General features: G+C 30.0%; 1 protein-coding gene across 9 annotated transcripts in view; it reads right to left on the minus strand.

Annotated features, from left to right (window-relative positions):
• Nucleotides 1-27626, minus strand: part of LOC117609900 (neurotrimin) — a 454130-nt gene that overhangs the window by 36969 nt on the left and 389535 nt on the right. For 6 of the 9 annotated variants that reach the window (XR_004582720.2, XM_034336659.2, XM_034336660.2 and 3 more), the window contains 4 exons: nt 22748-22885; nt 21874-22044; nt 13734-13805; nt 13328-13396 (listed from right to left, as the gene is read on the minus strand). Coding sequence is in view for 8 of the 9 variants with exons in the window: in XM_034336659.2 (XP_034192550.1) it covers nt 13328-13396; nt 13734-13805; nt 21874-22044; nt 22748-22885 (450 nt within the window). In the remaining variant the exon portion in view is untranslated. Of the gene's footprint in view, nt 1-9098; nt 9573-13327; nt 13397-13733; nt 13806-21873; nt 22045-22747; nt 22886-27626 lie in introns of those variants that run through there. The other 3 variants (XM_034336661.2, XM_034336657.2, XM_076689916.1) reach the window with 3 other exon arrangements.

Genomic DNA, 27626 nt, shown 5'->3' on the forward strand with positions numbered 1-27626 from the left:
TGAAATTTTTAGAATTTTGTAAAATTGCGAAATTATGTTATTTTTGAACTCGAGAATCTCTGAATTCTGAAATGTTTGAACTCTAGAAATTGTAAACTAGCAAAATATTATGATTTTAGTAATGTAGAATTTTTTAATTTTGAAATTCTGAAATTTTGACACTTTGCAATCTTTAAATTTTTAAATATCCGAATTTTGAAATTTTGAAATTGTAAACCTTTGAAATGCTAAAATTTTGGAATTTTGAAATTTTAGAATGGTGACAGTCCACATTTTCAGGAGAGCTAGTCTTATCCTAGTCCCCATCTAGTTACGCTAATATTCATATCGTCACGAATTCGAATATTAATTGTCGAAGAATATCAGTTCACGAAATGCTGGCCTCCTTAAAAAAAAGTACATCAGAGCTTACGTAGACAAGAAGAATATACACAAGAACTAAAACTTTTCACTCATTTCATTGGCAAAGTGGCTATCGAGTAACTGAAAGTTTCTTTACGCGAAATGTAGCTGAGCTTTCGATTAAACAGAACTAAAAGATTTAATCGATTCGTTCTCAAGAAGACTCAATTAGTATATTGAGAAAGATATTTTATCTTCTGGAATAGGTTGTTACAGATGGAATAGTTAGTTTATTCTCAAAACTTTTAAGAGTTATAAATTCGGTAAAAATAACATTTAATAATTAAAATATTCTAAAACATGTATATTTTTAAAAACGAGGAATTATTAGTTTCGTAATATTTTCTGTTTATCAAAATGATTGTTGAATCTATATTATTCCCATTTTTCTGGAAATTCGAAATTTTTTAAAGGTTTAAAGATTCATTTTGTTAACAACTGAAGTTAAAGTCTAACTATGTTATGTATCAATGCGAATACAAAATTTTCTATACGGATCATAATTTATAATTTTATATATAAATTCTATTCAAGAATCTTAGAATTTTTAATATAAAAAAGTTATATAATAATCCTTTTATAATAAAAATTAAAAAGAATTCTATACAAGAATCTGAGAATTTTCTGTGGAATTTTTTTATTTGAAACAGTGGCACTAGATCAAAGCATTTTTTCTTTTTGTTGTTTCTGGTACTGATTTTCATATAAAAAGTTTAGAAGTTTAGAAATGCGCGTCTGTTATGCAATTTAATTTTATTACAGTAGACTTTCGTTATATTGCCATTCATAACTTACGCAAATGGTACTTTTCTAATTCGTTCCTCCTCTAAATGAGAGCTTGGATCCTTGACTTTTCCGCTTCTACAACCCTGTCCGCGGCAATATAACGAGAGACAATATATTTTACAACTATCATTGATAATCTGCGTCTCAAGATTCACATTTTCTATCAAGAATTTTTCCAGTGCAAAAAATAGAAATATTTGGCATTAATATCTTCTATTTGCTACAATATATTATTAACAATTAGTTGTATAACAATAAATTAAGAATTTTCAATGAATTCCTTAAATAACTAAACAATGAAATAATATATTATATGTTGGAAAGGTCGTGGCCTACAGATGAGAAACAGTTAGAGATAATGAAAGATTTATTATTATGTATGACAACACAATCTGGTTACTGCGTATTAGAATCATTGTCGCAAGCTACTGAAGTTAGCTCAGAGAGTCAGTGCGGCAATCTTAGAAAAAGGTTGGCTCGGCTAGGCAGTGCTGCCTCTCTTCCTTCCGGATCCAAGCCGCGGATCGCTATTGGTTGTCGATCCTCTACATTATATAACATCTTTTTATATTTTTTCAATATAACCTAAATGTTATTGCAAAAAAATTTATACTGAAACGTTCCAGTATCCACATTTTAAGTAAAAAAAAGCCATAAACGAGTAAGACAATTTCGTGACAAACTAGAGTGTATCTCTGAAATAGAAGCTCGCTGGATTACAGAATTTCGAAGAATTTGATCGATCGTGTTAGAGAAGGTCGGGAAACAATTTATTAAATTATTCCCAGGAGGACCGTAGGGGAGAGAACACGAACGGACTCATCGCAATAAATACGTAGTTTATTGTCGAGTTGGATTCTTTCCGGCACGGTCCCGTTCAATTTCGCTTCTTGATTGGATGGCCGGTTGTTCTAACTTTTACGAACCGGCCAAACTTAAATCAACATCACCACCTGTGGCGCTAATACAAATCCGGTAATGTTGCCAGCTATGAATATATGAATATCAAGGGGAGAAGAAATTCGTGTGTACACTAACCTAGAGACCCTCTAATGAGAGTTACTTAGAGGGGAACAGGAGATAGAAGTGTATCATTTGCATAGGCTATAATGATGAAAGAGCAACAATACAATGCTTGAAAATTTCTGTAGAGGTTAAATCGCTTATGTGGTAATATAATGAGAATCTACAGTAACGGTATAAATTTCTATTAGTGCCGCCATTTTTCAACAAAAGTAGTAGATATAATACCTATGACTGTTTATGACCAATATCGTATTCGTACTTTATGTAATTTTAAGTGAAATGGTTTTATTTGTATCTGGAATTCTGTGGTATGAATTTTACGAAAAAATGGTGTTGTCCATCCAACTTTACTGATTATTTCGCGACTTTAATTAAATGGTTTTTACATTAATCCTATTAACTCTAGAAAGACCAAGTTTCATACGTCATAACTTAAGTCTAACCTTGCTAAACCAAAGTCACTTCTTCGGTATTAAAAACATAAATCAGAATAAATAATTTTTTGGATATTTTTTTATATTCAAAAAATAATGTATTTTCAATATTCTCTAACTGGTGATGTCGAGAGTTCTCACCGTTCTCTGTAAGCATTCTCGGGGAAAATGACAATGTAGCGAAAGGGGTTCTACATATATGTATATAGTACATATATGCATATGTACATGTACAAGATTGTGGTCTCCCACTACTTGCGTATAAACGTTTACGCGGGAAATTTTGAATTAATATTTACTTTCGTTGGTATAAAGAATTTCAACATTCGTATTTTCTAGTAATATTCTAATTTTTATAATATTTAATAATTGAAAATCATATTATTTATTTATTTGTTTAAAATAAAAATTTTAAGAATTCCTACGCTCGCACTAATGGTAGCCATTTCCTAAAGTTAATTGATCAGAATTTTTTTCTTAATCTCTGAAAAAAATTAATTTTGTCATTGGGAAGTAAGTCTGTTAATGAGAGCCATTTGAATCATTTATAGGCCAAAATGATTAATTCCATTTCTTGAATTTTTTTAAATTTTAGTACTGAAGCGCTTGTAGGATATTGATACTTTCAATGCATTAACTATTATATGGGTATAATAAATTTTCTTATAAATACTAATATAATTATTAAACTGAGAAAATTTATCCATTGATAACATATTAAAGTATACAAAAACTATATGATACATATGAGAATATAAAATAAATTATTCAGAATCTGTAAAATATGTCAAATGTATGAATTGAAGTTGTACTTTCTATCATTTGAAGAGAAAATATTTTATAAAAATGTGGGTACATTTGCATAAAGATTTGTAGTGCAATGATTATATGCAAATACAAGTAAATAAATTATCAGATGTAAAAATAAATTTCATACACTCATGACGAGATATTCGTAAAAAACTGTAGTTATACTTATATCACCAGTACACTGTATTCCGGGAAAAATGGAGACTGAATGGTGATTGAAAGAGTGATTGAAGTGGTTTGAGGTTAGGATTAGGGTTAGGGTTAGGTTAGATTTAGGTTAGGTTTAGGTTTAGAGCGTACATGGCAGGATACGAGAGCCAATATTCCTCGTTATAGAACTCGTACGTCTCATTACGTGGGATATATAGCTGAGTTTTTATTCCGACGTCAACATGATATTAATGAGCGTATAATGGCATTTTTCGACATGATGGCCGAAATGTTTCCGACTTCTGACGAAACACAAAATGAATACCAAGTATACAATATATAAAAGGTGAAACAAAGAGTAATTACAACGTGAAGAAATGAAAAACAAAACCCTAACCCTAACCCTAACCCTAACCTCAAACCACTTCAATCACTCTTTCAATTACCATTCAGTCTCCATTTTTTCCGGAATACAGTATACTCGTAATCTAAGTTTAACTAAAGATTTTTGCAAATATCTCGGAAACTAAGGCCGAGCGGCGGTAAAATGTATAGGGAAAAGTTGTTCAGAATGATGACCTTGACAACATATTTCAAGGTCACGAAAATCGGTGAGGAGGGCAAATTTCTAAATAATTACCCAACTTATTTATTATAAATGCAATTATTTATTAATTTTTGTGCACTGTGTATCATGGATCATAACTAAGAACTTGTCAGCAATAGAGCTACATTCCTTTTGCTACAAGGTCTTCAATAATTTCAATCTGAAAAGTTAACTATAAAGTACAGTTTGAAGAGTATGTATTCTTGAAATTGTTTCAAACATTATTATCATTTCAAATAATAATGAAATATTATGCATATGTGAAATTTGAGACACGGAAAATGAATATTAATGACAAAAACTTAATTATACATTTCCTGAAGTTTTTTTTATATCTAATACATTTTTATATTCAATGCAAAACTTAGTAATCGATGAAACGTCATTTGCTATTTAATATTAATCTCCAGTGACCTTTCAATGCTGGAAATTGCAAGGTCTTTCATTACTCAAACTAACAAATCCCTCTGTTCGACAATTCATTGTATTCGATACTCTACAGGTCGATTATCGATCACGTCAAAGTTTAAGTATAGATCCAAAATATTTGTATGTAGGTCAATCAAATATAAATCAAAATTGTCTGATGACAATCAAATGCAATCTAGGTGTACGTTATTGCATTAGATGTCTATAATTTCTTCAATATGCTATGTATTGCCATTTTCTCTAGGTACGTCTGATCTGACCGTGAGTGTAAGAAATACTTTTCCTAAAAAAAAAAAAGGAATATAATGCATATCAAATAAGTCTTCAATCTATTTTCCAAGAAAATATTCCTCAAAATATAACAGCCCTTATCAAAGAGATACTAAATTAATAATTTGTAGAAAATTAGTGTTCATTGGAAACGGTTGATCAATTCTATTAGAAAGTGTAGCGTGGTAAAGCACGCAAAAGGGTCAGGAAAGCGACAAAGTTTCCTTATTTCGCAACCAATTGAGGAACAGTCGTCGCGAATTCACGACGTTTCTTTGGAATAGTTCTTGGTCCGCTTTGGTTAGCTCGCCAGGAAGGGAAGTCGGAATCGCACGTCCGTTCGAAAAAAGTTATTCCCACCTACGAGTAAAATCCACGGTACGTGACTTTCCGCATGGACGGCGACAGACGAACCGTTTTTCAACACCTTAACAACGTCTTTACCGGTACTCACGACCGCACAGTTTTCCTCATTTCTTTCATCCGTCTCGAATTTGTGCCGAACTCGAACGATCGTGACTACAGGACAATGTGCAATTAACTTAAATGGAGACCACGCTCCTGCTAAAGCTGCGTTGCAATACCTATTGACTGAATGTTCTGGTTTCTATAAACGAACTAGTCCTCTCATTACACCTACCAATCTGGTACACTAGTTCTGTAAATTTAATCCAATATTTGGATCAAACTGCGATGATATAATAGAATAATTTCAATTTATTCATGTATTATTTTAGTGAGAATAATGATTATAATGATTAAAATCTAATTTTTAAAATATTAATATTAACATAAATATTTCATTATTAAAATTTAATATATAACTAAAAAATAGTTAAGAGTTCAAGCGATTAGCAAAGGAAAAGAGTGCGATTAAAATTCGAAATAAGGTTGTTATTATAGATTAAATTTAGGTTTTAAGTTGTAAGCAACCCTTTCATTTGGATTTAATTCTTTCTTTTCTCACCTAAACAAATATTATTACACTTTGCTATCTTGTTTAGTGTCATAATTGTCAATCCAAGATAGTATAGATACAATGTAGTCAAGTAAACTATAACAAAAAAAATAAAATAAAATAATGCACATCTGTAACACATTTTGCCCCGCAGAGAGTCAGAAATATTCACTGGGATGTACAGTGAGGAGCAAAATTGAGTGTACACTGTTTAAAATAGAATACCTCGGTTAAAATTAAACTAAATAACTTGAGGTTGCTTGAGCAGCTATAAAAATTAATTCATTAAATATGTATCTTCATCGTTTTAAAAAATTACAATTTGTCGAAATCGGGAAAGAAATACAGTGTGATTTTCTCGCTACGCAAGACAAAAGCCGTTCCGCACAATCGAACCCTGCTGTTTTTGCGGGTAAAAACTGCTTTGTGTGTGAAAACGGAACAGCAGGGCTTTTGTCTTGCATAGCGAGAGAATCACCCTGTAGTAAAAGGCAATTTCTTAACTTTTTTATCTGAACCTGTAACGAAAATTTAAAATATGACATTTGTAAATTTAAGTGTGTTATGTGCATGCTGAAAATTTCATCGAGATCGATCAGCGCGTTTAAAAGTTATAAGTAATTAAAATTTCCGAAAATCGCGACTTTTCATCTAATTGTAAGAATGTTTATAGCTTCTCAAACAACCTCAAGTTATTTAGTCCAATTTTAACCGAGGTATTATATTTTGAACAGTGTACACTCAATTTTGCTCCTCACTGTATATGCCCTCCCAGGGTTGGAAAGAGACTCGATACAGAAGCAATAAGTTGTATTTAGAAACTTTAATGTATATCTAAAGAAACTGATAAAGGGATGATTGACAATCCACAAGAGGTTGAGCCAACTTCAATTTGTTTGCCTTGATAATGATCTCACTCATTTCTCGGACCTTTCACTTTGCGGACCACTTTAAACAAAGAAGAGGAGATAGCGAGTTGCTTATTTCAAATCAGAGACCACTTGCTTATTTCGAGGCAATACTTTAGTTGCGAATTGAATTAATTGCTATTTGGAATATAGTAGTTGCGAATTGGAACAGTTGCTATTTGGAATAATTGGGAACTAAAATAGTTGCAAATTGGAATGGCTGTTATTTGGAACAGTTGCGAGCTAAAGAGTTGCAAATTACAATGGCTACGAATTGAAAGAATTGTAAACTAAAATAATTGCAAAGTGAAATAGTTGCGAGTTGGAAGAATTTCAAACTAAAATAGTTGTAAATTAAACTAATTGCGAATTGGGATAGTTGCGAATTGGAATCTATTATATTTACGAATTATAAGAATATTAAATCCAACTGTTTCCTATTTTTATTTATTGCCAACAATGTTCTCTGAAATTTTCGAAATTATTTCAGCATTTATTACAGAAAAAAAATGGGGTCAACTGACTCCTTTAACCTTCCTCTATTTACGTGACTGTAATGTTTTAATATGTCTGACTATACACATTCATTTCTACTGCGGCAGTCAACGTGTTAAACGTCAAGATTACTTTTGTTATAGCAGAGGGGAACTGTTTATCATGAAGATAAAATCAAAAAGAAATACAGATTGTAAATGTTTGCGCAGTATAGGAATCAATTCGTCTTCAATTCGCGCTGTTCAGTTTACTATACAGGTTCGATGTAAAGGTCGATCGATTTAACAAATGAAAGGAGGAAAGGAGAAGGGTAAGGGATGAAAAAGAGAAGGAAACGTTAAGAATTTCTCTCGTGCCGCGTTTCTGCGTTTCACCACCGAAGGCAGTCGACGGCCGCGAGTCAACGAAACTCGTTTTTCATTAATTGAAAGTAAACTTCGAGAAAAGGGGGACTGCTTCGACGCTCTCGAGAATCTTTGAGCAAAGTCATTCGAGTTGAGTTGGAGAACTTTGACGTTCGTGCCAGTTGCTGCCAATTTATTGGCATGCAAAACGAAAGTGTCGACAGGCTGACCTTTCTACCAGAAACTCTTCTGGTGTACAGAATACTTTGAAACTTCTTACATAGATGGATGAACGAATAATTTTTCTTAACCCTTAACTGACATCATCCGTCTCTCGGACGTAACAAAACAAATTTTCTCTGCTATTTAAAAACAAAATTATATTCTGTAATTTAATAATTTAACGTTGTTAATTTAAGGTGCTTTCATTAACTAAAGTTTGACGGTAAAAATAAATTCCTTTACTTTATAATTATTATCAACTATAATACTACTTATTTTTTGAAATAACAATCTTTTGTTATTTATTTGATAAAAAATCTCAGATGTCTCTTAGATGTATGATGTCAGTTACGTCACAAAAAATATAGTGTTAATTAACCCTTGAATAGTGAAGTCTGTGTCAATCGCGACTCAAACTTACAAAATATATATAATCTTTGAACGAAAGAGTTTCATATATTGCAAAAATAATTTTTAGAGGAATAATGTAAAATTTAAGAAATGAAAATAGTATGAAACATAAAATTAAATTAAAATTGGGGCTCTTTCCATGGTCCGCTGTCCGCGGGTTAAGGATTAATCCTTTAGGCACTCGTTTGGGATGAATTAAGTTAAACTATGTATACTAATTTTGGCACTGTAACCTAACCACTGACACATCCAACTTTATCAGAAATTGATAAGAATTATGTGTTAAATATTATCTTTCCGAAAACATAATATTCGTGATTTTGTACCTTCTTTATCAAATTATTGTATTATTACTATGTGTTAATTGCTAATCAACTGAACCAATGTTAATCCTTGCTACTACTTTTTGTGCTTTTCACAATATCTACATATATTTCATAATTAAAATAACTGTTTTAGTTTATTCTTTTATCCATAAATTAATCTTCATGCTTTTTTAATATAAAATTCGCTTACTACTAAGTACTAATTTATTTTATGGTGACATTTTTCGTCTGCATTCATTTTTATTTACGTGTATGTACATAATATGCAGTTATCTTAAAATATTTATAACATATTATACAGTGTGAAACAGTAAATGTAAATAGCTAAGCTAAATAGGCAAAGTCAAATGAAAAAAGTTCTCCAATATATTATACGAGTAGAAATGGAAAAAGAAATACATATTATGTACACGTAGGTTAGTTGCATATTCTAAAATATTAATGTAGTTTTAGGTAAATTTCACTCAAATAAATAAATATATCATAGTGTGTTATGTTCTTATCATTGCCAATTATCTTTTATTCTTTTATACTGTGCTTTCATTCGAAATTATGTTGCTATAAAAACAATATTGACAGTTAATACTATTTTTGTACGAAGTATTGTCATTTGATAAGCAATAAACATTTGTAAATAATTAAGAACTACAACTCTTACTGCAGATATATTATACTACCAATTTCATAAATGCATACAAGCAGAGAGTCTATTACTTAAATATTACTACATATATTTTGAATAACATTTTTAATAATGGTTGTAAATCATGCAATTATTTATCGCACTCCTTTTCTTCGTTAAAGCGTATACACGTAATTGTACGTTGATACGTTATTTCCTTGCGGGATATTTAGATTTTTAATCGATATTCAAAATTTAACGGTAGTTAAACTCGTTGGATTGGTCTTCTCATGCGTATTCATAAGACATTACAGTCTTCAATATTTATAAGGTACGTGATACTTTAAATGGAACTGGTAATCAGACCGGTAACTGTAAGAAAACAAAGTACTGAAAAAATTCGTCTTCCAAGTTAATTACGAAATTTTACTTCAAATAATATTCATATATATGTAAATATGGAATTAGAGAGAATTTATTAAATAATAATGAAAACGAAGTTTCTACTTTTTATAAGAACGGTAACTCTTAACTGGTGAGGTAGTTTTTGAGGAACACTGAAATTTCTAGACAAACGTCAATCAAATGTCTGTTTCATTTTTTTACAGGAAATTTTTAACTTATAATTTTATTTATTGTTCATGTATTTGCGTTTTTAAACTAATCAAATAATTAGTTGGATAAATAGAACCACAGGGATATATTGGACTCCATCTAATCAGAAATTAAGAATGAAGTTGCTATTTTAGTTATTATCTGTTTTAATAATTATCTCTCAGCACGTAGTTTATCATATTTAATTCTGAATTTAGCTTAAAAATATTGATTATACACTAATCCACGAAAATTATATTATTTCATCAGAATTCTTTTTCAAAAATGAAATCTTTTATATACTAAAAAATTTTTCCTATTTACTTTATTCATATATGGTTTTATATAAAGTTAAATTGGCAATTGGGAAGTTCTAAAAATTTGAAACTATTGAAATATCATTCAAGTAGCACAAATCAGGGCTGGATTAGGATTAGGATTAAAATAAAATTAGATAAAATTTAATAATAAAGAAAAAAGGCAAACGTAAACAAATTTAATTCAGTATTTTTTGACATAGTAAATAGAGGGCTTAGAATGGGGCTCCCTGAAAAATAGGACCCAGGGCAGTAGCCTCCTTTAGACTGCATCTTGCAGTAGCCTCCTTTAGACTGCATCTTGCAGTAGCCTCCTTTAGACTGCATCTCGATTCGGCGATAACGCCAATAACGAAATCATTTTTTCGTTCAGCAATAAAATTATCTTGTGAATGAAAATACCCTTTTAAAAAATTGGATATTTATTATGAGGAATATGTACGAAACCATATCTAATATTTAAGAATTGAAAAAATATTAAATTCAAGATTAAATAGCTTTTGATGTCCCATATTGTATCAATGAAAAATTTTGGAGAAACCTTTTTCCTGAGTAAAATTTACGTTACTGAAGCAAACAGATATTTCATAAGAATCAAATTGGAATTATATAATTTTTAATCAATAAAGGCTACATGAAAGTTGATTGGGAATCCGGAAATGAATAAAACCTAGTCAGTTCTCAGCTTCATAATATAGAAACATTTGAAATTTTTATTAAAATTTTCTTCCTTCTTTCATTTTATTTGCTTCAAGCTAACGGAAATTCCAAACGAAATTAGCTCAGCTTAATACTGTTCACTTAGAAATTTTGAAAGGAAGTTTCCTTTACTTTAGTTCAGATTACTGATGAATTAAGCACTTATGAAACGAGTGAAGTAACGCTTCTTGCATATATCCTTAAATTATAAGCAAAATTTATAAAGAATGTTCAGTTTTTTTCTCTTTTTATTCAATCAAATCTAATATTAATTGGCTCTAATTAATAGAAACAACATGACAAATTTTTCATTTATTTTCAATGTTTTGAATCCTTTTAATAGAATATATGTAAAAAATTTTGTTTTATAATAAATGATAGATAAACATATCCAAGGTGTTTCCTTCGTAATGATTGAATTAAAAGAAAAAAAATTGAACATTTTACCTTTTTGAGAATCAAGAGAAGAAATCTAACAAATCAATCAAAAACAAAACAACTTAAGCTAAGAAAAAAATTGAATAAAATAAAAATCCAAAAAAGACCAAATTCTTTTTTCGGGCACGCGATATTGTGTGATCAAACTCTTAGCGACTGACGACGATACCTAATTGTAAGGTAACGAAAGTGTTGATATGTTAAATAAGAAATGAAACTAAAATTATGTATATGATTCATATAATGTAAATGACATTATAATACAGTAAAATGATTCATATACAAAAGAGAAATAATCAAAACAATAGTAATTTTAAAATACGTTTTCAATCATTTTTAAAATTCTAATAGCTATTGCTATTAAAATATACATAAATAGCGTAAAACTTAAAAAATAAGGGTGTGAAGAATTTAAAATTAAATATAAATTTTAACACTTGTGTTGAATTAAAAAAGATCTGGTTAATGGATAAAAAAATATTATTTTTTATATTAAACTCTAATATCTAATGTTCATCAATTTTTTATAACATTAATATTTTTAACATTCCAATTTTTGCAGTTTCAGAAATTAATGCTTGCGCTATTAGTATTGAATTGAAAATTTGTTCATTACAGACCTCTTTCCTTTTTTATAAGATAACATAAAAAAATTAATATAATTTCAAATCTTGCACATTTAGTATTAGTATTAGTATTATCTTTGTAGATTATATGACAAAAGTTACTTTTCATCTGTTTCAAAATATATAAAATTAAAAGGTACCATTTTCTATGGAAAATTAATGATATCTATACTATTGAAACAATTTCAAAACAAGTTAATCCTTTATAGGCTATTGGTAAATATAATTACCACCTGATCCTTCGGTCAAAGAAAATTCATTTATAAGCAAATTATAACGGATCTTTTTTTAATAAGTAAGATTATTGATCTATAAATATTACTGATCACATTGCAATTACATACCCATTTATTTATTTTTTGAATCTATTTTATATACTATTCTTTCTACCAATCAATAAAAATATGGTTGGAAATATAGTACTATACGTGCAAAATAAGATAATCATGGATTTTTGTTTCGAGTTTGTTAATTTAGTGACATCTTATCAAAAAACACTTTTGATAATTTAAACTAGGTTTGCATGTTATCTTCTACAGAATGAAATCTCTAATATCTATTACATGCACTGTCTTTATTTATTTAATTATTATTCTATTTGTTTTGTTCATTATCATCCAAAGAAGCTGTTACATTAACCCTCGGATATAAAAATCATTATATTAGAAATCGAAAAATGATAATTTTCCATATTACAATTATTATTTTCTGTCCCACAGTACTGACCTATAAAGGGTTAATTTGAACAAAATCATCTTCTTTTTGTTCTGTTATGTTGATACATTTGTTATTGACATCTATGTATTGCCCACTTAAAATTAATTGAATAGATTTAAACAATGTATGTCCAAATTATAACAAAACCTAACTATTCTATGGTAATTGAAATGTTAAAAAAAATCTTCAATTAAAACTGCTTATCAAAGTGACTGCTTATCATCGTGTCTTATTTATCTTGTCCTAAAGCTATTTGAACAGGGTAGTATGTGGCAAGTGTACTATTAATTAGCTTAAAATCTCTTCACTATAAGATATTAATTACAATCGCCTTTAATTATTATCGATCGCGTAATTGATTGATACGAAGTAGTAGGAAGTTGCAAATGAAGCGTGATATTAAAGTAAAGTTAAATTTCGAGGAGGGACAAGTGATGCGTAAATGGAGCTATCAGTGAAATCACAGTCGTTGAGAGAGTGTAATTCTGAAATCCATTCTGGCTAGTTAAAGGGGACCAAGCAACGTGAAGTAATTCGTTCACGGATAGCGGGGATCACCGAGCATTGGCAATTTAGTAGATTCACCGGAGAATCTCTCCGCATCGAATGTGCACCGTTGACGAGGTTTTAATTACGCTAATTACTCGAACGGAGCAGTATAACAGGCAGCCAGACGGTGTATCGTGGGGGAAATGCCTGAGATACGCGGGCCGCGTTAAAATAGATATTTACTGACCTGGATCTCGCCATTCCTCGACTTCGTAGTCGATAGGTCGTTGTCGTAATTTCTTGTTACCGTTTCTACCTAAAATGCATTACACAAAGGCGGTTTTACATAGTGCGCTCTGTACGATGAGACGTCATAGGAAGAAGGGACACGAGAATGGATATCTTTGCTTCGGGAATTAAAAAAAAGGAGGAACGAACGAATGTAACGCGACTGCGGAGGTTGGGCTGTTTCGCTTGCAAATTAATGCCGGGTATTTTACTTCATTCCGCGTTCGTTCGCAACTACGTTTCCCACTCCCGCCGCGCCGTTTGATAATTTCTTTCATTACGCTCGCGTATTTTACACTATAATCGCGATCAAGATCAACGTCACAGAAAAGAGGTGAATAGCCAGTTAAATGGAGGCTACTTACTGTTTTTCTTCATCGATGAGGTCACGTAATAGGGTGGCGGAGTAGTGGACGTTGTCGATGGTGCTGGAATTTCTGGAATAAATTAACAAGAATTTATTTGAAAAATGCAACTAAAATTTTTTATTTACTTAAAACATTATATTTAACGATTTAACTAATCGTTTCCGGTTTCAATTCAATAATTTCGAACAGTGTAACTTGCATCCCTTTGGTTCCAAGTGCTAAATTAAAATAATTGCTATACATTGGTGTCAATTATACTTGGATAATTGCTATCCAAGTGCTATACATTCAAATATTTAATCATTAATCGCAATTAAATGTTAATTGGGTTAACCATTTAAAACAGCTATTTAATTGTTAGTTGGATTAATGATTAGCTATTAACTCTTGAACGGGTTAAAAATTAAATTTTAAAGCAAAGAGTTGCATATATTGGCAGAAGAATTTTTAAAGGAACAATATAAAATTTATAAAATGGAAATAATATAAAATACAAAATTAAATTAAAATTGGGGCTCTCTCCATGGTCCGCCGTCCAAGGATTGCAACCTATTCTTTGTTGTGAACTTAATATTTGAGTAAAAAACGTCTTGCATACACGAATACCTTGAAAAAATACGATTTTTAAACAGTCTAGCAATAAATTACTGGATTTTTGAAAAAATAGTAGTACAACTGACAGAATTAACATACGTATATTATTTTAATATAAATCTTACACTTATTATTATTCATATTAATGTCAGGAGAAGAAACAATAAATCTCGTTTAACAAAAGAAAGCATAAAGATAAATTACAACAATACAATTTGATGTTAAAGTATAATAAGTAGACCAAAACGCAGATTTTGAGATATTCAAAACAGCAATAACATTTGTTTTCTAATTGGTACTAGAAATTGCATATTTATGCAAAAGTATTCCTGTTCGCTCCCTTGGTACTGCTGCTTCCAATACTTGGGAAATTTAAAAGTTTCAAGGAAAAGAAGATTCTGAAGAGAAAATCTTCAAGACAGCTTTTCATCTTTAGCTTCATATTATTTCATTTCTTAAAAAGCTTGCAACGATACTTGCAACGATACATCACTTTCAAATAAATTGATTTCCTGGGTAAATAAAATCTAATATACAATATACACTACTGTTCAAAAGTTTAGAAGCAGTCATTATTTTGTGTTGAATAAGTAATCCTTCGTTGCTATGTATATTGGAAGTAACTATTTGTAAACATTTTATTACATATTGTGAGTAATATAATATATGTATTATGTAAAATTTTTATTATCATGAAAACCTGTAACTGTTTAAGTGCTTCCAAACTTTTGCATGGTAGTGTAACTCGACTGCAAAAAGTTAAGATTTTTAAGTAAAATCGGTGGTATTGATATCAACAAAAATTTATATTACAGTATAATCTAATAATTGAAAGAAATTAAAGAAAATCATAAGTGACATTAATATTATATGTATTAACACTCGGACGGCGGACCATAGAGAGAGCTATAATTTTAATTTAATTATGTATTTCACATTATTTTCATTTTATAAATTTTACATTGTTCCTTTAAAAATTATTCTTCTAATACATAGAACCTTCTCCTTTAAAAATTATGCATTTAACTTTAGATTAATATAAACCATCATGATCTAAAAAATTACAATACTATAGTGAATCGTATGACCTATAACATATGGCCATTTTCACCCCGGCATTTAACGTGTTAACAAGATATGTATTCTGATTTAGTATTTAAAAACATAATATTTCAATTACCGCACATTTTGAACATTTCAAGTCTGAAAAATATGCATCCAAATAATTCTGATAAAACTCAAAAAAATGATTAAAGTTATAAGTTTGTGAAGAATTCGTTATTTAGGTCAGTATTTATATTGATGTGAATTGCAGAAAACATTTAAAACTTTTTTTTTTGAAAGGATATGTTTCAAACCGAAGACCTTGGTATCAGGGGAACTATTGAACTGAATGAGTGATTTACTTTTCTGCATATGTGCTGAAAATGCATCTGGCTATATATCGTTCCCATATCAGTACGTAAATAAGACGACAGCGAAGTGATAAATCTTTTTTTTTATATATTTCCTAAAAAAATATATTAGTTGCTACTATAATTTTATAATTTGACAAAAACCAATTTTGCCTACAAATGAAAATTACGAAAAAATTTATTTGTTACATCTGTCTTTTTTAAACAATTGCTATTATTAACCAATTAATTCGTTGCCTGCGGCATTACGTTTTTTAAATCACTATTTTAAATTTGAATACTTTTCCAAAATGCTGTAGACTTGAAAAATGGCAGGAATATAAAAATGATAACGATTCTTTTTATAATTAGAATTACAATTACCTTTTAACAGTAAATCTTCAATTTAAAAAAATAAAGGCATTCAAATAATGTATTAAAACAATTGTATGTAAGAAGAATCTAAATGGTAGAATGCAATGAATACTTGAACTTTTGAAACAATTTCATTTTGCTATTCTATTAACAAAATCGAAAAGTTCAGCAGAGCGTAAAAGTGAGTGCTACGAGAACTGTTTGATGAAAATCTTGATCAGAGGAATCAAGAACGTCACATTCCACTTTATCGCTTGAAACGGAACCCATTTCTGAACAAAATGCTCGCAGAGATGAAAAATGGGTTTTATGCCAAGATATTAAACAGAAGAGAAATCTTAACTGAGTGAAAAGAACTCGAACAATATTAACACGTTGAATGGTATCAGGATTATCAGTGATCAGTATTGTGTATTGATAATATAGTTAAACAATTACTACTGAAACAATTTTAAATAACAAGCTGAGTCATAATATTTTTCTGTAACAGTCAATGTGTTAATGGAATTAGATCAAATGCTTCACAAAGTGGTTGTTAAAAGACTATTAAAAAATAAGTAAGAAACTTAAAAATTCGTCGTGAAACATAATGGAAAGTATACTGTGATCATTATATGCATAGTTACTGAATTAATTTATTTAATTTGTTTTAGAAGAAAAGAATGCTTTTATTGTTTATGGGATAATGCAACATATTCAATTTCTTAAGGATTTAACATTTTCAAATATTGTTATAACAAATTCATTTTTAAATACTGTATTCTAAACTCTGAATACAATTATGATAATATATGTCAATGGCGTAATCATAACCATGTGATAGTGGGGTCGAAAGAACATCAGACTTAATATTTAGTCTAATTCTCTTCATTCTTGTTTATTGAATGTAATCTTTTCTGAAGTTTTTGAAAATATTCCAGGATTTATAAAAAAAGAAAAAGGTTTTTAATTTTTTAATAGGGAAGTCAATGGAATCCCCCTCCCCCCGTCGCCCAATGCGCTACTGACACATATACATACATATAATCTAACGCAATTATGATAATAAGTACTCCCTTTCTCTGACAGGAAGTCAAGAAAATAACGCGATCTGACCGGTTATGCTTCACCTAAGCTCACACGTGACATTGGTTGTGACGTGTATTGGTCGATGTGATCACGTGGCTAATTAGGCTCATGTAAAACTGTAGGGTCGGTATATGTATGCATAGTACCAGTGATGCGCTGTCGTGAGATTTTTTTTCACTAAGAGGCTGCATGCGCATTATAGCTAGGGATATCGCGTGATGCCATAGCTGTATACACTGTATACACTGCACGCATGAAAGTTTCCTTAGCTGTTGTTGGATTATTCATAATAATAATGTGTCAGCTAAAAAGCAAACATGAATTGATTTTATAAATATATGAGAAACACTGCGTGCTTCAAAGTTATATTGTCAGACCCATGTCATCGGGCCCATAGGCCTGTGACTGTTTATACCTAAGGACCTGGGTAATAGACTGAATGCAGTCCTGATCTCTTTGATTTTATAAGTGGGCAACAGACTTTCTGTCTTGTCCTTACAGGTTTTTCCTTCACTTCGAGTCAGAATTTCAAAGTGTTAAAGGCTGGTTCAGACACGGCTAGTAATTTAGTCAAGTGGCGAGTAGCTACTACTACTAAACCGTTTAGCGCATAGAAAAGTGACCAGACTTATATGTAGTACAGTTGAGCATTGGAAATCGGCTGAACGCTTGACTAAAGAAATGCGTCCGGACAGGTCTGTTCGGAAGCCTAGTGAGTGGTGGGGGAAGCCTACCCGACCAGAAAAATCCAATGAAACGGATCTACATACTCGTTTTACTAAACTACTCGACTAACCTGTAGTGTCCATACACTTCAAGTTACTAAATTACTCGCCACTCGACTAAATTACTAGCCGTGTCTGAACCAGCCATTACGCATGCGCACGTAACCTCCTAGTGAGAAGAAATCCCACGACAGCGCATCATCTACATGAAACTAGCCGGAAGAAATAATAAAATATGATTATTTTTAGATCTATTAAGCTATCTGAGCCAAATCATCAGAATATAAAAAAACATATATGAAAATTTTTTGCTAATTATTTGCTATTTTTTGCCGTAAAAAGTAATTTTTTTGCTCCAGCCATTAAAAAGTTACAAAGGGTTAGATAGCTTAATATTAAGCCATCTAGCCATTCTAAATCAATAACACATAAATTTTTTGCTATTTTTTTGCTATATTTTACATTGAAAAGTATTTCTTTTGCTCCAACTGTTACAAAGTTACAAAAGGTTAGATAACTTTATAAACTATTTTTAATTTATTTTGCAAACAGAAAATTTAGAACTCGAATATTTTAATAGCAAACTAGTTGATCCGTGCGAAAAATTCGCATTCAAACATCAATTTTTAACTTTGATTTTTTAAAACAAATAACAGATTGTACAGTTCTAAATTAACAATTCATCAGAAAAGGGGAACTTGATTTTTGAAACGGTACCTCATTTATTTATTTATTTATTTATAATGAAAATTTACGGAACAAAGTTGGTAATTTAGTTTTATTAGAAAAATTGAAATTCAACTTTGTTGTGCGCGTCTAACTCTGCTTCAAGTCATCCAATGTAACTGGTCAATAGCTCAACTGAAAGAGCTTAATTCACTGAGTGTTCTTAGACAAAAACGAACATCGTACCTCAATTAGAACCGGAGATAAGAAGCTTTGAATGGAGAGAAATTCCAGAAAAATCACGTGTGAGTATAACTTAAGAGGGACGAAAGGTAGATGTATTCCAATGCTTGTTGCGTTATCTATGCAAGAATATCTTTCATTAAAAAAAAATAATGCAAATCGGGCGGATAGAACTGCCGGACGAACTTGGAATAGAATTCATAAATTTTTTTAATATATAGATAATTCAGGGAACATTTTGACATGATAATGTACAAGTAAATAATTATTTAAAGCACCTTACTCTTATAGTTTGGGTGGTGTTCTTATCCATTTTTAGTCTTTTCATGACATCAAAACGTCTCCTGAATTATTTGCTGTCATAGTATGTAAGCTCTTGAATTTTCTGCTCATAAAACAAGACTAAAAATGGATAAGAGCACCACCCAAACTATAAGAGTGAGGTGCTTTAAATAATTATTTACTTGTACATTATCATATCAAAATGTTCCCTGAATTATTTGCTATTAAAATATTCGAGTTCTAAATTTTTTGTTTCAAACCTTTTGTAACTTTGTAACAGTTGAAAGAAATACTTTTCAAATCACAAACGATTTCCAATCAATTATAGTTATCAGTTATCATAAAATCTGTTTATTATAAAAAATTACTAAAAAGTTCCGGCTCACATCATGACTGAAATAAAATTGCTAATTTAAATACAAAAGAACTAATTTGTCACAAATGTTAAAAATAGACTCACAATCAATCACAAATGATTTACAAACGAAACACACCAAGAAAAATTACAAATAATCATATTTTATTATTCCTTCCCGCTAGCTTCATGTAGGTCAGCGCATCACTACGTAGTACCCCCTTTTTCACCTGTGTCGCCGCGCAAGACTTCTTGTGAGTAAAGGACAATACATTATTTAATTTTAAAAATGTCATTATAATACAAATTTGATAAGAATACTATTAAGAAGTATTTTTATTCATATCATTTTCAACATCTCTAATGAAATACAGAAAGCTAATTCCATTTGCGTTGAGAATGTCAAAGTTAAGCTATGTATTTTTTGTTTTAATTCCATCACCAATCGCTAAGGATTCAAACACGAATATTCTTGCTCATAAGTCATCATTCCTTTTGTTTTCTAAATATTTTAAAACTTTGTCACTTCATGAATTCTTTATCCCATAAATACGCACCTTAAAATTTCATAAAAGTAAATTAAATTTCGTTGCATAACAGTGCTCGCCGAGATACTTCGGTAAATTCAAAACATTGAAGTTCAAACTTTGTCATCTGTTTATTTCTCGTTGAAAACGATCACGGCATAACGATCGTTCGAACGCTGTATCTCGTTATACTTTTAATTTCAGCCAATTTATTTGTCCCGAAAAGGTAGAAAGATATATTTTCGTGGGATAAATATATCCTTCATAAATTTAATCGCCAATTACGAGCAACGTTGAAACGGAAAGGACGATAGCCGTTGACTGCTAACGACAAAACTTCTTGCACAAAACTCCATAGAGAATAAATTGCTTTATTATTGGAGCATATACATACAAACAGAACTATTTCAGTTATTACTACGAATAACTGGATCACTGTTCAAGTTGTAGTAGATTTCTTTTAATTCATCGAATACTGAAGAGCTTTAACCTTAAAATACATACAAAGGTAATTGAATACCTTATCCTATCCTACCCTACCTTATTCTAATGTTAATATGTATAATTGTATGATGTTATAATTATTCTAATGGGTAGTTTTGGTATACGCTAGGCTCTCGTTATATTGCCGAGGACGAGGTTGTAGAAGTGGAAAATTTTGTAAGGTTCCAAGCTCTCATTTAAAGGGAGAAGGGGGGATGAAAGGGTATACCCTACCTTAGTAGACTATAATGGTGTAAGAGCGGAACTAGTATGCTTAAAAATTTGTGTCAAGGTCAAATTAATCACTGGCTTGTTAACTAACGAAAGAAGCGCGGGTCTATTAATACTAACGCAATCATAAAGTATGTATTTTCGTTATTGGCTGAGATTAATCACACTTATTAATTAGATCATGCAGCAGAATATGATTAGGAAAGCAAGCAGAACATATTGGGATCACGTAAGATACAGTATTAAAGCAATAGCATAATCATTACAAAATAATGATCGTTTTATAGCAAATACAGTAAACTCTTGCCATATTGCCACTCGTTATATTGCCAGTTGAATGAGTTCCCCTTTATATGGATGTTCATATTTTAACTATCCATAAACTATGAATAAAAGTCACTCCGTGAACCACGTGGAGTTAATTTTACCTTGCGCTTTAAAATCGCGTTTCACCAATTTTACGATACAGTCAGATCTAGGTGAACAAAGAGTTATGTTTTAAAAATGGAGGTTTTATTTAAACACGCAAATATAATTTGTCAAATGTTGAAATACAGCAGTTTTAAAACCGTTGGGGTTAATTTAACTGGTTCGCGGAGGAACATGATCATGTATTGTAAAACTGTTTATAAAGTAATTTTAATTATCTTCCAATTTTGCTAAAAAAAACTTTGGAATATAATATAATTTTGTAATTGTATTATTTCAATTGCTTTATCAAGTATTTGTGTTAGCACAGGGAATTTATTTCTTGTATTTGATTATATTTGTAGTTTGTGTATGATTATTTGTTTTGTTTTATTTAAAATTGACCAGTGTATAAATACTTTTTACTGTGACTGCATTTATTTTAACAAATTTGCTATATTACTTCTAAAAAGAGTAATATTTACTTTCACCTGTCTTCATATTTCTGTAAAACAAGCAATGCAAATTGTTCACATTTTACAAAAGAATTTACTTCAACAACGATAAAAAGTTCTACGAAATTAATACACAATTATTTCACTCTTTATATTTTATTAGTAACTGGCCATATATGTATGAATTATAATAAATGGAATATATTTGCTATAAATTTTAAATAAGATTTAGGTATCTTTGTTTCTCCCTTTAATAAGTGCAAACAAACTTTTTATAACTATTTTGAATGTTTCATGATTGAGAAATGCATTTTGTATTAGAAACACTTACCGTCTAGTTTAATATCACCATCCGTTTCGCCAATAGAATTCTGTGCCACGCATTTGTATGAACCAAAATCCTTCGGGCCGACATTTCTGATTTTCAGCGACATATATTTGTTGTAGCCATCATCAGTATATACTGCCTCATATTTATCACCTACAATAGAATGGTAATTGCCTACGTAAATAAAGCCATGTTCTTTGCAATTCGAGAAACTTCATATACCATAAAGTGCATACATTAATAGGAATCAAATAAATCAAATTATACCGGCGTAAATTTTCAATATTTAAATCGCAGTTAAAATATGGCAAAATCTACATCCATGTACATAAAATGGAAACGATATTAATATGGAAAATGACTTTACGTACAAAATGATGTAGCATTATTTTAAATGGTATAAACATTGTTTTGCAATATTATGTAGAATATTTATGATGATATAAATAATAATAATATTGAAATAATTAAAAAACAAAATTATTAAATTTATGATATTGCAAAATTCACATTAATTAATTCAATATTAATTACACAAAATTTTGTTTATTTAATTCACTTTTGTTTGTAAGATTAGATCTAATATTAAATGATGCTGTAAAAATATGAAAAATTTGTTTTTATCCTTATGTATTCTGTACTGCAGAAATACTATAAAATTTTAATTTAAAAAGTTACACTTTTCTTTAAACAATATCGGTCTTTTGGATAGAATGCGCATAAAGGGGATTATAAAATAATTTAATCTGATATCTTGAACAAATTTATTTCCAACGTCAGTTCAATTTCTGGATTAAGTTTCAAGTGAATTGAAATTTCATTCCCTACTCTAATCAAATTTGACAAGTTGGTGTAATTTTGTGAAACTTAAACTTACCAGAAACGATCATGTCGCCTCGTTCGGTCTTCCAATAATTGATCGAGCTAGGATAAGCTTCAGTATGGCATTCCAAAGTGACGTCTTGTCCGATGTATGCTCCAACTAGCTGGTTCTGTATCGAAAGCATTGGAGGAACTGTAACAAACAGAAAACGTACATAACAATATTAACTGTATTAACTAATTTATCATTCAAGGCGCAATCGATCCATACGAGGAGATAAAAGTCGTAACAGTATAAGTTATTTAATTCTCATTCTGAGGAACATAAAATATTAATAAATAATAAATTCAATATTATTAATATTAATAAATAATAATTAATAAATAGAATATTAATAAATAATATTCAAAATATTGATAATAATAAATTCCACTATGGTCTTATCAGCAACGAATTAAGGGGCAGCCCCGAACCCCTTTATAAGCCTTTATTTATAATATCAAAAAATATTCAATCCTGTTCCTCTTTTTCTTTACGATTAAATGTTATTTAATTTTATTCAGAATAAATTTCAATTTTTGAACTAAGTTTATCAACCAAGGGTGCTCTTGAAAGTTTGATAGCGCCAGGCGCTAGAAATTTTAGTTGGGTTCTGAATCTTGATATAAGTAGCTGAGATCGAAAAATACATCAACTTTCAGTAGATATGATTTCCATAAAGATATAGACTAACACCACTGTATAGTTCAGTAAAACGGATTTTACTTATTCCACGTTATAAAAATTGCTAACGTGTTTCTGTCAAAGTATGCATCGATTTTTGTCGAGATACAGAATAATTGCTTGTGTTAATGTATTAGTTGCATCTTTCATTAGCCAACCCGTATCTAAGATTGAAAATCTTGAGAAGGGGACTAAAGCATTTAGACTTTCTGTCACTTTCGTACAGGCCAAACGGTAAGAATTATCGAAAATATTCTTGCACTCATTTTTTTGCGAAAATTTTTTTTTCTTTTTCATTTAGTTTCAAGGGTTGGCTTTAGAGCGAATCTCGCTCTACTTTTAATTATTTAATTATTTTTCAAACTTATTTTTGGTTTGTAAATAAGTGCGCATCGAACCGCCATAGATAGTGTTAAAATTAGGGCTCTCTCGTTCGAATTAACCCGTTCGAGAGTTAGATAAAAAGAAATTGCTAAATGGTTAACTTTCTATCAAATCAATAGCATTTCTGTTGCTAAAATGAGTAATCAATGTTAACAATGTTTGATTGCCTGCAATGTAGGAATTCGTAGATCAACAGATTTTTTAGTTTGTCTTTTCCTTCATTTATGTACTTAAAAGTGTTTGCGGTTTCTGAACACGCTTTTATATTCTTTAATTTTCTTTATTTATTTTTTGTCTGCTCTATAAAGTTTGCACACACTTAAAACTTCAACGATTCTACTTCGAGAATGTAAGACTCTCATAGAGCGAAAACATCCCTCTCAAAGTTTTCGGTTATTATACGTGGAGCGGTACCGTACAACGAGCTTCTCAGGATCGATATAGATATTCCGTAGCCGCAATATCATGTCATAGTTTCGTCTTTTACGAACCAACGTAAATCACGATTTACTGCCACTGTGTACACTTGGGATGATATCACGCTGGATACCATACCCGTCTATCCCATATTCTTCCCTCTATATTTTCCTTGAATTATCGGAAAGATTCGCCACGAATTAACTGATTATTCTACCCTTATCTCTTATATTTGATTTCAGGAATAAATAAATGTACAAAATAAATGAGATTCTGAATCTATTGTTGTTTCTTATCAGAAATCTCAAAGAATAGATTTTGCTGCATCTTTTTGCTGCTTCTGTTAACAACTTTAGTGATATTTAGTGATTTATAGCAATTTAATATAGAAAAAATAAAAACATAGTTCTTTCTAAGCGAAACCAACGTCAAAATGTGACAAAATTAATAAATATACATATATAAATAGTTAAATGTATAAAAGTTCAAATCTGTTGAAATTATAGTAAAATCATCTCTAATGATTATTGAGATTCTTCTTTTCTGTTTCTTGGTTTATTTTTCACAATCAGCAGTTTTTACAAATACCACTGGTTAAAATCAGAAATCAATATTTTATACGACTCTTACCTAATTTTGTCGCGTCCTGATACTTCATATGACTGATGAATAAAAAAAGTTTCGAACACTGAACATGTTTCATATTGCACGCACTCGACGTGTTCCATATTGTGTGCTCACGTGCTTCAATAGAAAAGTAATAATTATACTAACGAGGAAGGAATACGAGATGCAAATCAAGTTTTCTGTTCAGTTTGAATAGAGTGAAAGTACATACCTATTCGGAACATTATTAATTACGTATATGTCTCGGCGTTCTTGCCAATGAACTTTGGTTTCAGTGACATCAAGCTCTAAACTTCTATCAGTACCTACATACATTGAGTATGAGAAAATATTAGCATAAAATAAAATTTCACGGCGCAATGATAATGCTCTTGAATATTAATTAAACAACTGTATTTTGATTCACGTAATGTTTACTGCATGGGTAACCGAGTAGATATTTAAGTATGGCATAATCTGTAGAAGAAAACTAAATAAGAAAATATAATTTGCAAATGTTTAAAAAATACAAGAATCGCGTAAAATATTATTGTATATAGTAGATTTGCAATATAATGCAATATAATTTTATTTTTTACATAGCTTTTGAGATAGACAAAGTAAAATAGAAATTGAAAACAAAAATTGTATATTTTATACTTTAGACATTTTGTGTTATTATTAGTCATTTTGTATGAAGGGGTTACGCCTACTTGGGATCGGGTAATTTTCAAGATTTTTTTTTGCCGTCCTAATAAATATTTACTATGAAGTGAAATATATCATCGAAAAATACATGTTTTAAAGTAGTTTTAAGATTTTTTAAAAGTAAAATGTTAAATAATGAGGGAACGCTCGTAGAACACCCTTTTCTCGAGATCACTTGCGGTGGCCACGATATCTTCCAAACCGCTTATTTAAAATCAAAACCAAAGAAGACTGAGTTACTATATTGTATTGTTAAGGGTCTGAACGAAGGATTTATAATTCTGTTGAAAAAATTTTTTTTTATCGCAAAGAAAACAAAATTTGACCACTTCAAAAACCGGATTTTTCAGTAAAATTGTTGTCATTTTGGTGAAAATCAAAATTTCGCAAAATCCTTCGTTCAGGCCCTTAACAATACAATAAACTAACTCAATCTTCTTCGGTTTTGATTTTAAATAAGCGGTTTGGAAGATATCGTGGCCACCGCAAGAAAAGGGCGTTCTACGAGAAGAGTTGTATTTCCGTCATTATTTACCACTTTACTTTTTAAAAAATGTAATGGTTGTAACACTGTTGAAAAAACAAGAACTATTTAATTTGTTATTTTTCACCCAAAAGTTAAATGTTCAATGAATTAGATTAAATGAATAATGAATTTCACATAATTTTCAATTAAAGCTCAAAAGTAAACATGGTTGTTTTTCGTCTATAAGAAAATGATATCCATAGTTGATGATAACATTTATTTAATTATTTATCAAGGTCTTACGATGTTCCATATTACCTACTACTTCATATTACATGCACATAGATGTTATAAATATACCTATTAATATGCAGTACTTAAAGTAGAATGTCCAATGTTGCAAAAGCTGGGCATTATTTCCTTTATATTATACATTACTGAACGTCGATAGAATTGATATTTTTGTTCAACATTCATTGTTCTATTAATTGTCCTCAAATCTTAGAGTCAATTTATTTGTATGTCCTTTAAAAGATTTTGTAGGACTGCCTTTTAAAAGTCCAATTACATTTTAATAGAATTTATACTAAGGCCAATTTATATGCAGATTGTATTGACTTTTTCTCGAGTTCTATTTACTCCATTAAAAATAGCATGGCATGATACGATAAAATTTATTTTGCAGTTCTGTGGGTAACTATCTTTCAAAACCTGTAGCACACTTGTTTGTTTTCATTAACTTAAATTACATAATTATTTAGATTGTATTCGTAAATTTATTGCTTTGTGCATTATGAATATACTATTGACAAAATGTCAAACTTCAAAGTTGCATAACTTCATCAAAATATATCCAAATTAATTATAATACAATAAAAAGTAAATTAAAACCAGTAGTTTCTACCTTTTGGCCCTTTTTGTTGATTTCGTTTTACTCGCTAGAAGGGGAGAATTCGCTATTAAAGAGGAGGTTGTCTAATTGTAAATAGTTTTTGAGGTCTAATAAATGCTACAGCCTGCAAATAACAATTTTTGTAATTATGGCGTATGCTGCCAGAAAGTTTAATTATTTTTTTTCAAAAGAAAATGATACGCAATATTTGGAGCTTTTTTATTAATGATTATTACTATCCAGCAAGTACAAAGTTTAGTTTTTTAGTATATTAAACATGGATAATACTTTCCTTTATTTATTCAGAACTTTAATCTCTTGGAACATTGACGTACACAGTATGCAATTTTACGCTTGCGCAAGTTTCCATACTGGCATTATTATATCATATTTTGCACAGTAAAATACCATTGCGCGTTCCCTCTTTGAAGTACTTACTTAAATACCTTTGTCATTTCATTAAGTATACATATATTGATTAAACAAACAGATATGGTAAAACAGCAGGTCCTATATTTATAAAAATATAAAAAAACAAGGATACAGCCAAAGAAAATAATTAAAAGAGACTTGTACTTGTTTAAAAAAAGAACATTTTTTGTCTAAGTTTTGCATTCGTAAACCTCTCAAAAAATACCGGTTAAACAAAGATTCGAATGCTTCTAAATAAATACCAGAACTTATAACTAATTCATGAACTTATTTCAAGTATACAAAATATATGCCCTATATATTTG

Source organism: Osmia lignaria, chromosome 9, assembly GCF_051020975.1.
Source record: "Osmia lignaria lignaria isolate PbOS001 chromosome 9, iyOsmLign1, whole genome shotgun sequence".
Classification (NCBI taxonomy): domain Eukaryota; kingdom Metazoa; phylum Arthropoda; class Insecta; order Hymenoptera; family Megachilidae; genus Osmia; species Osmia lignaria.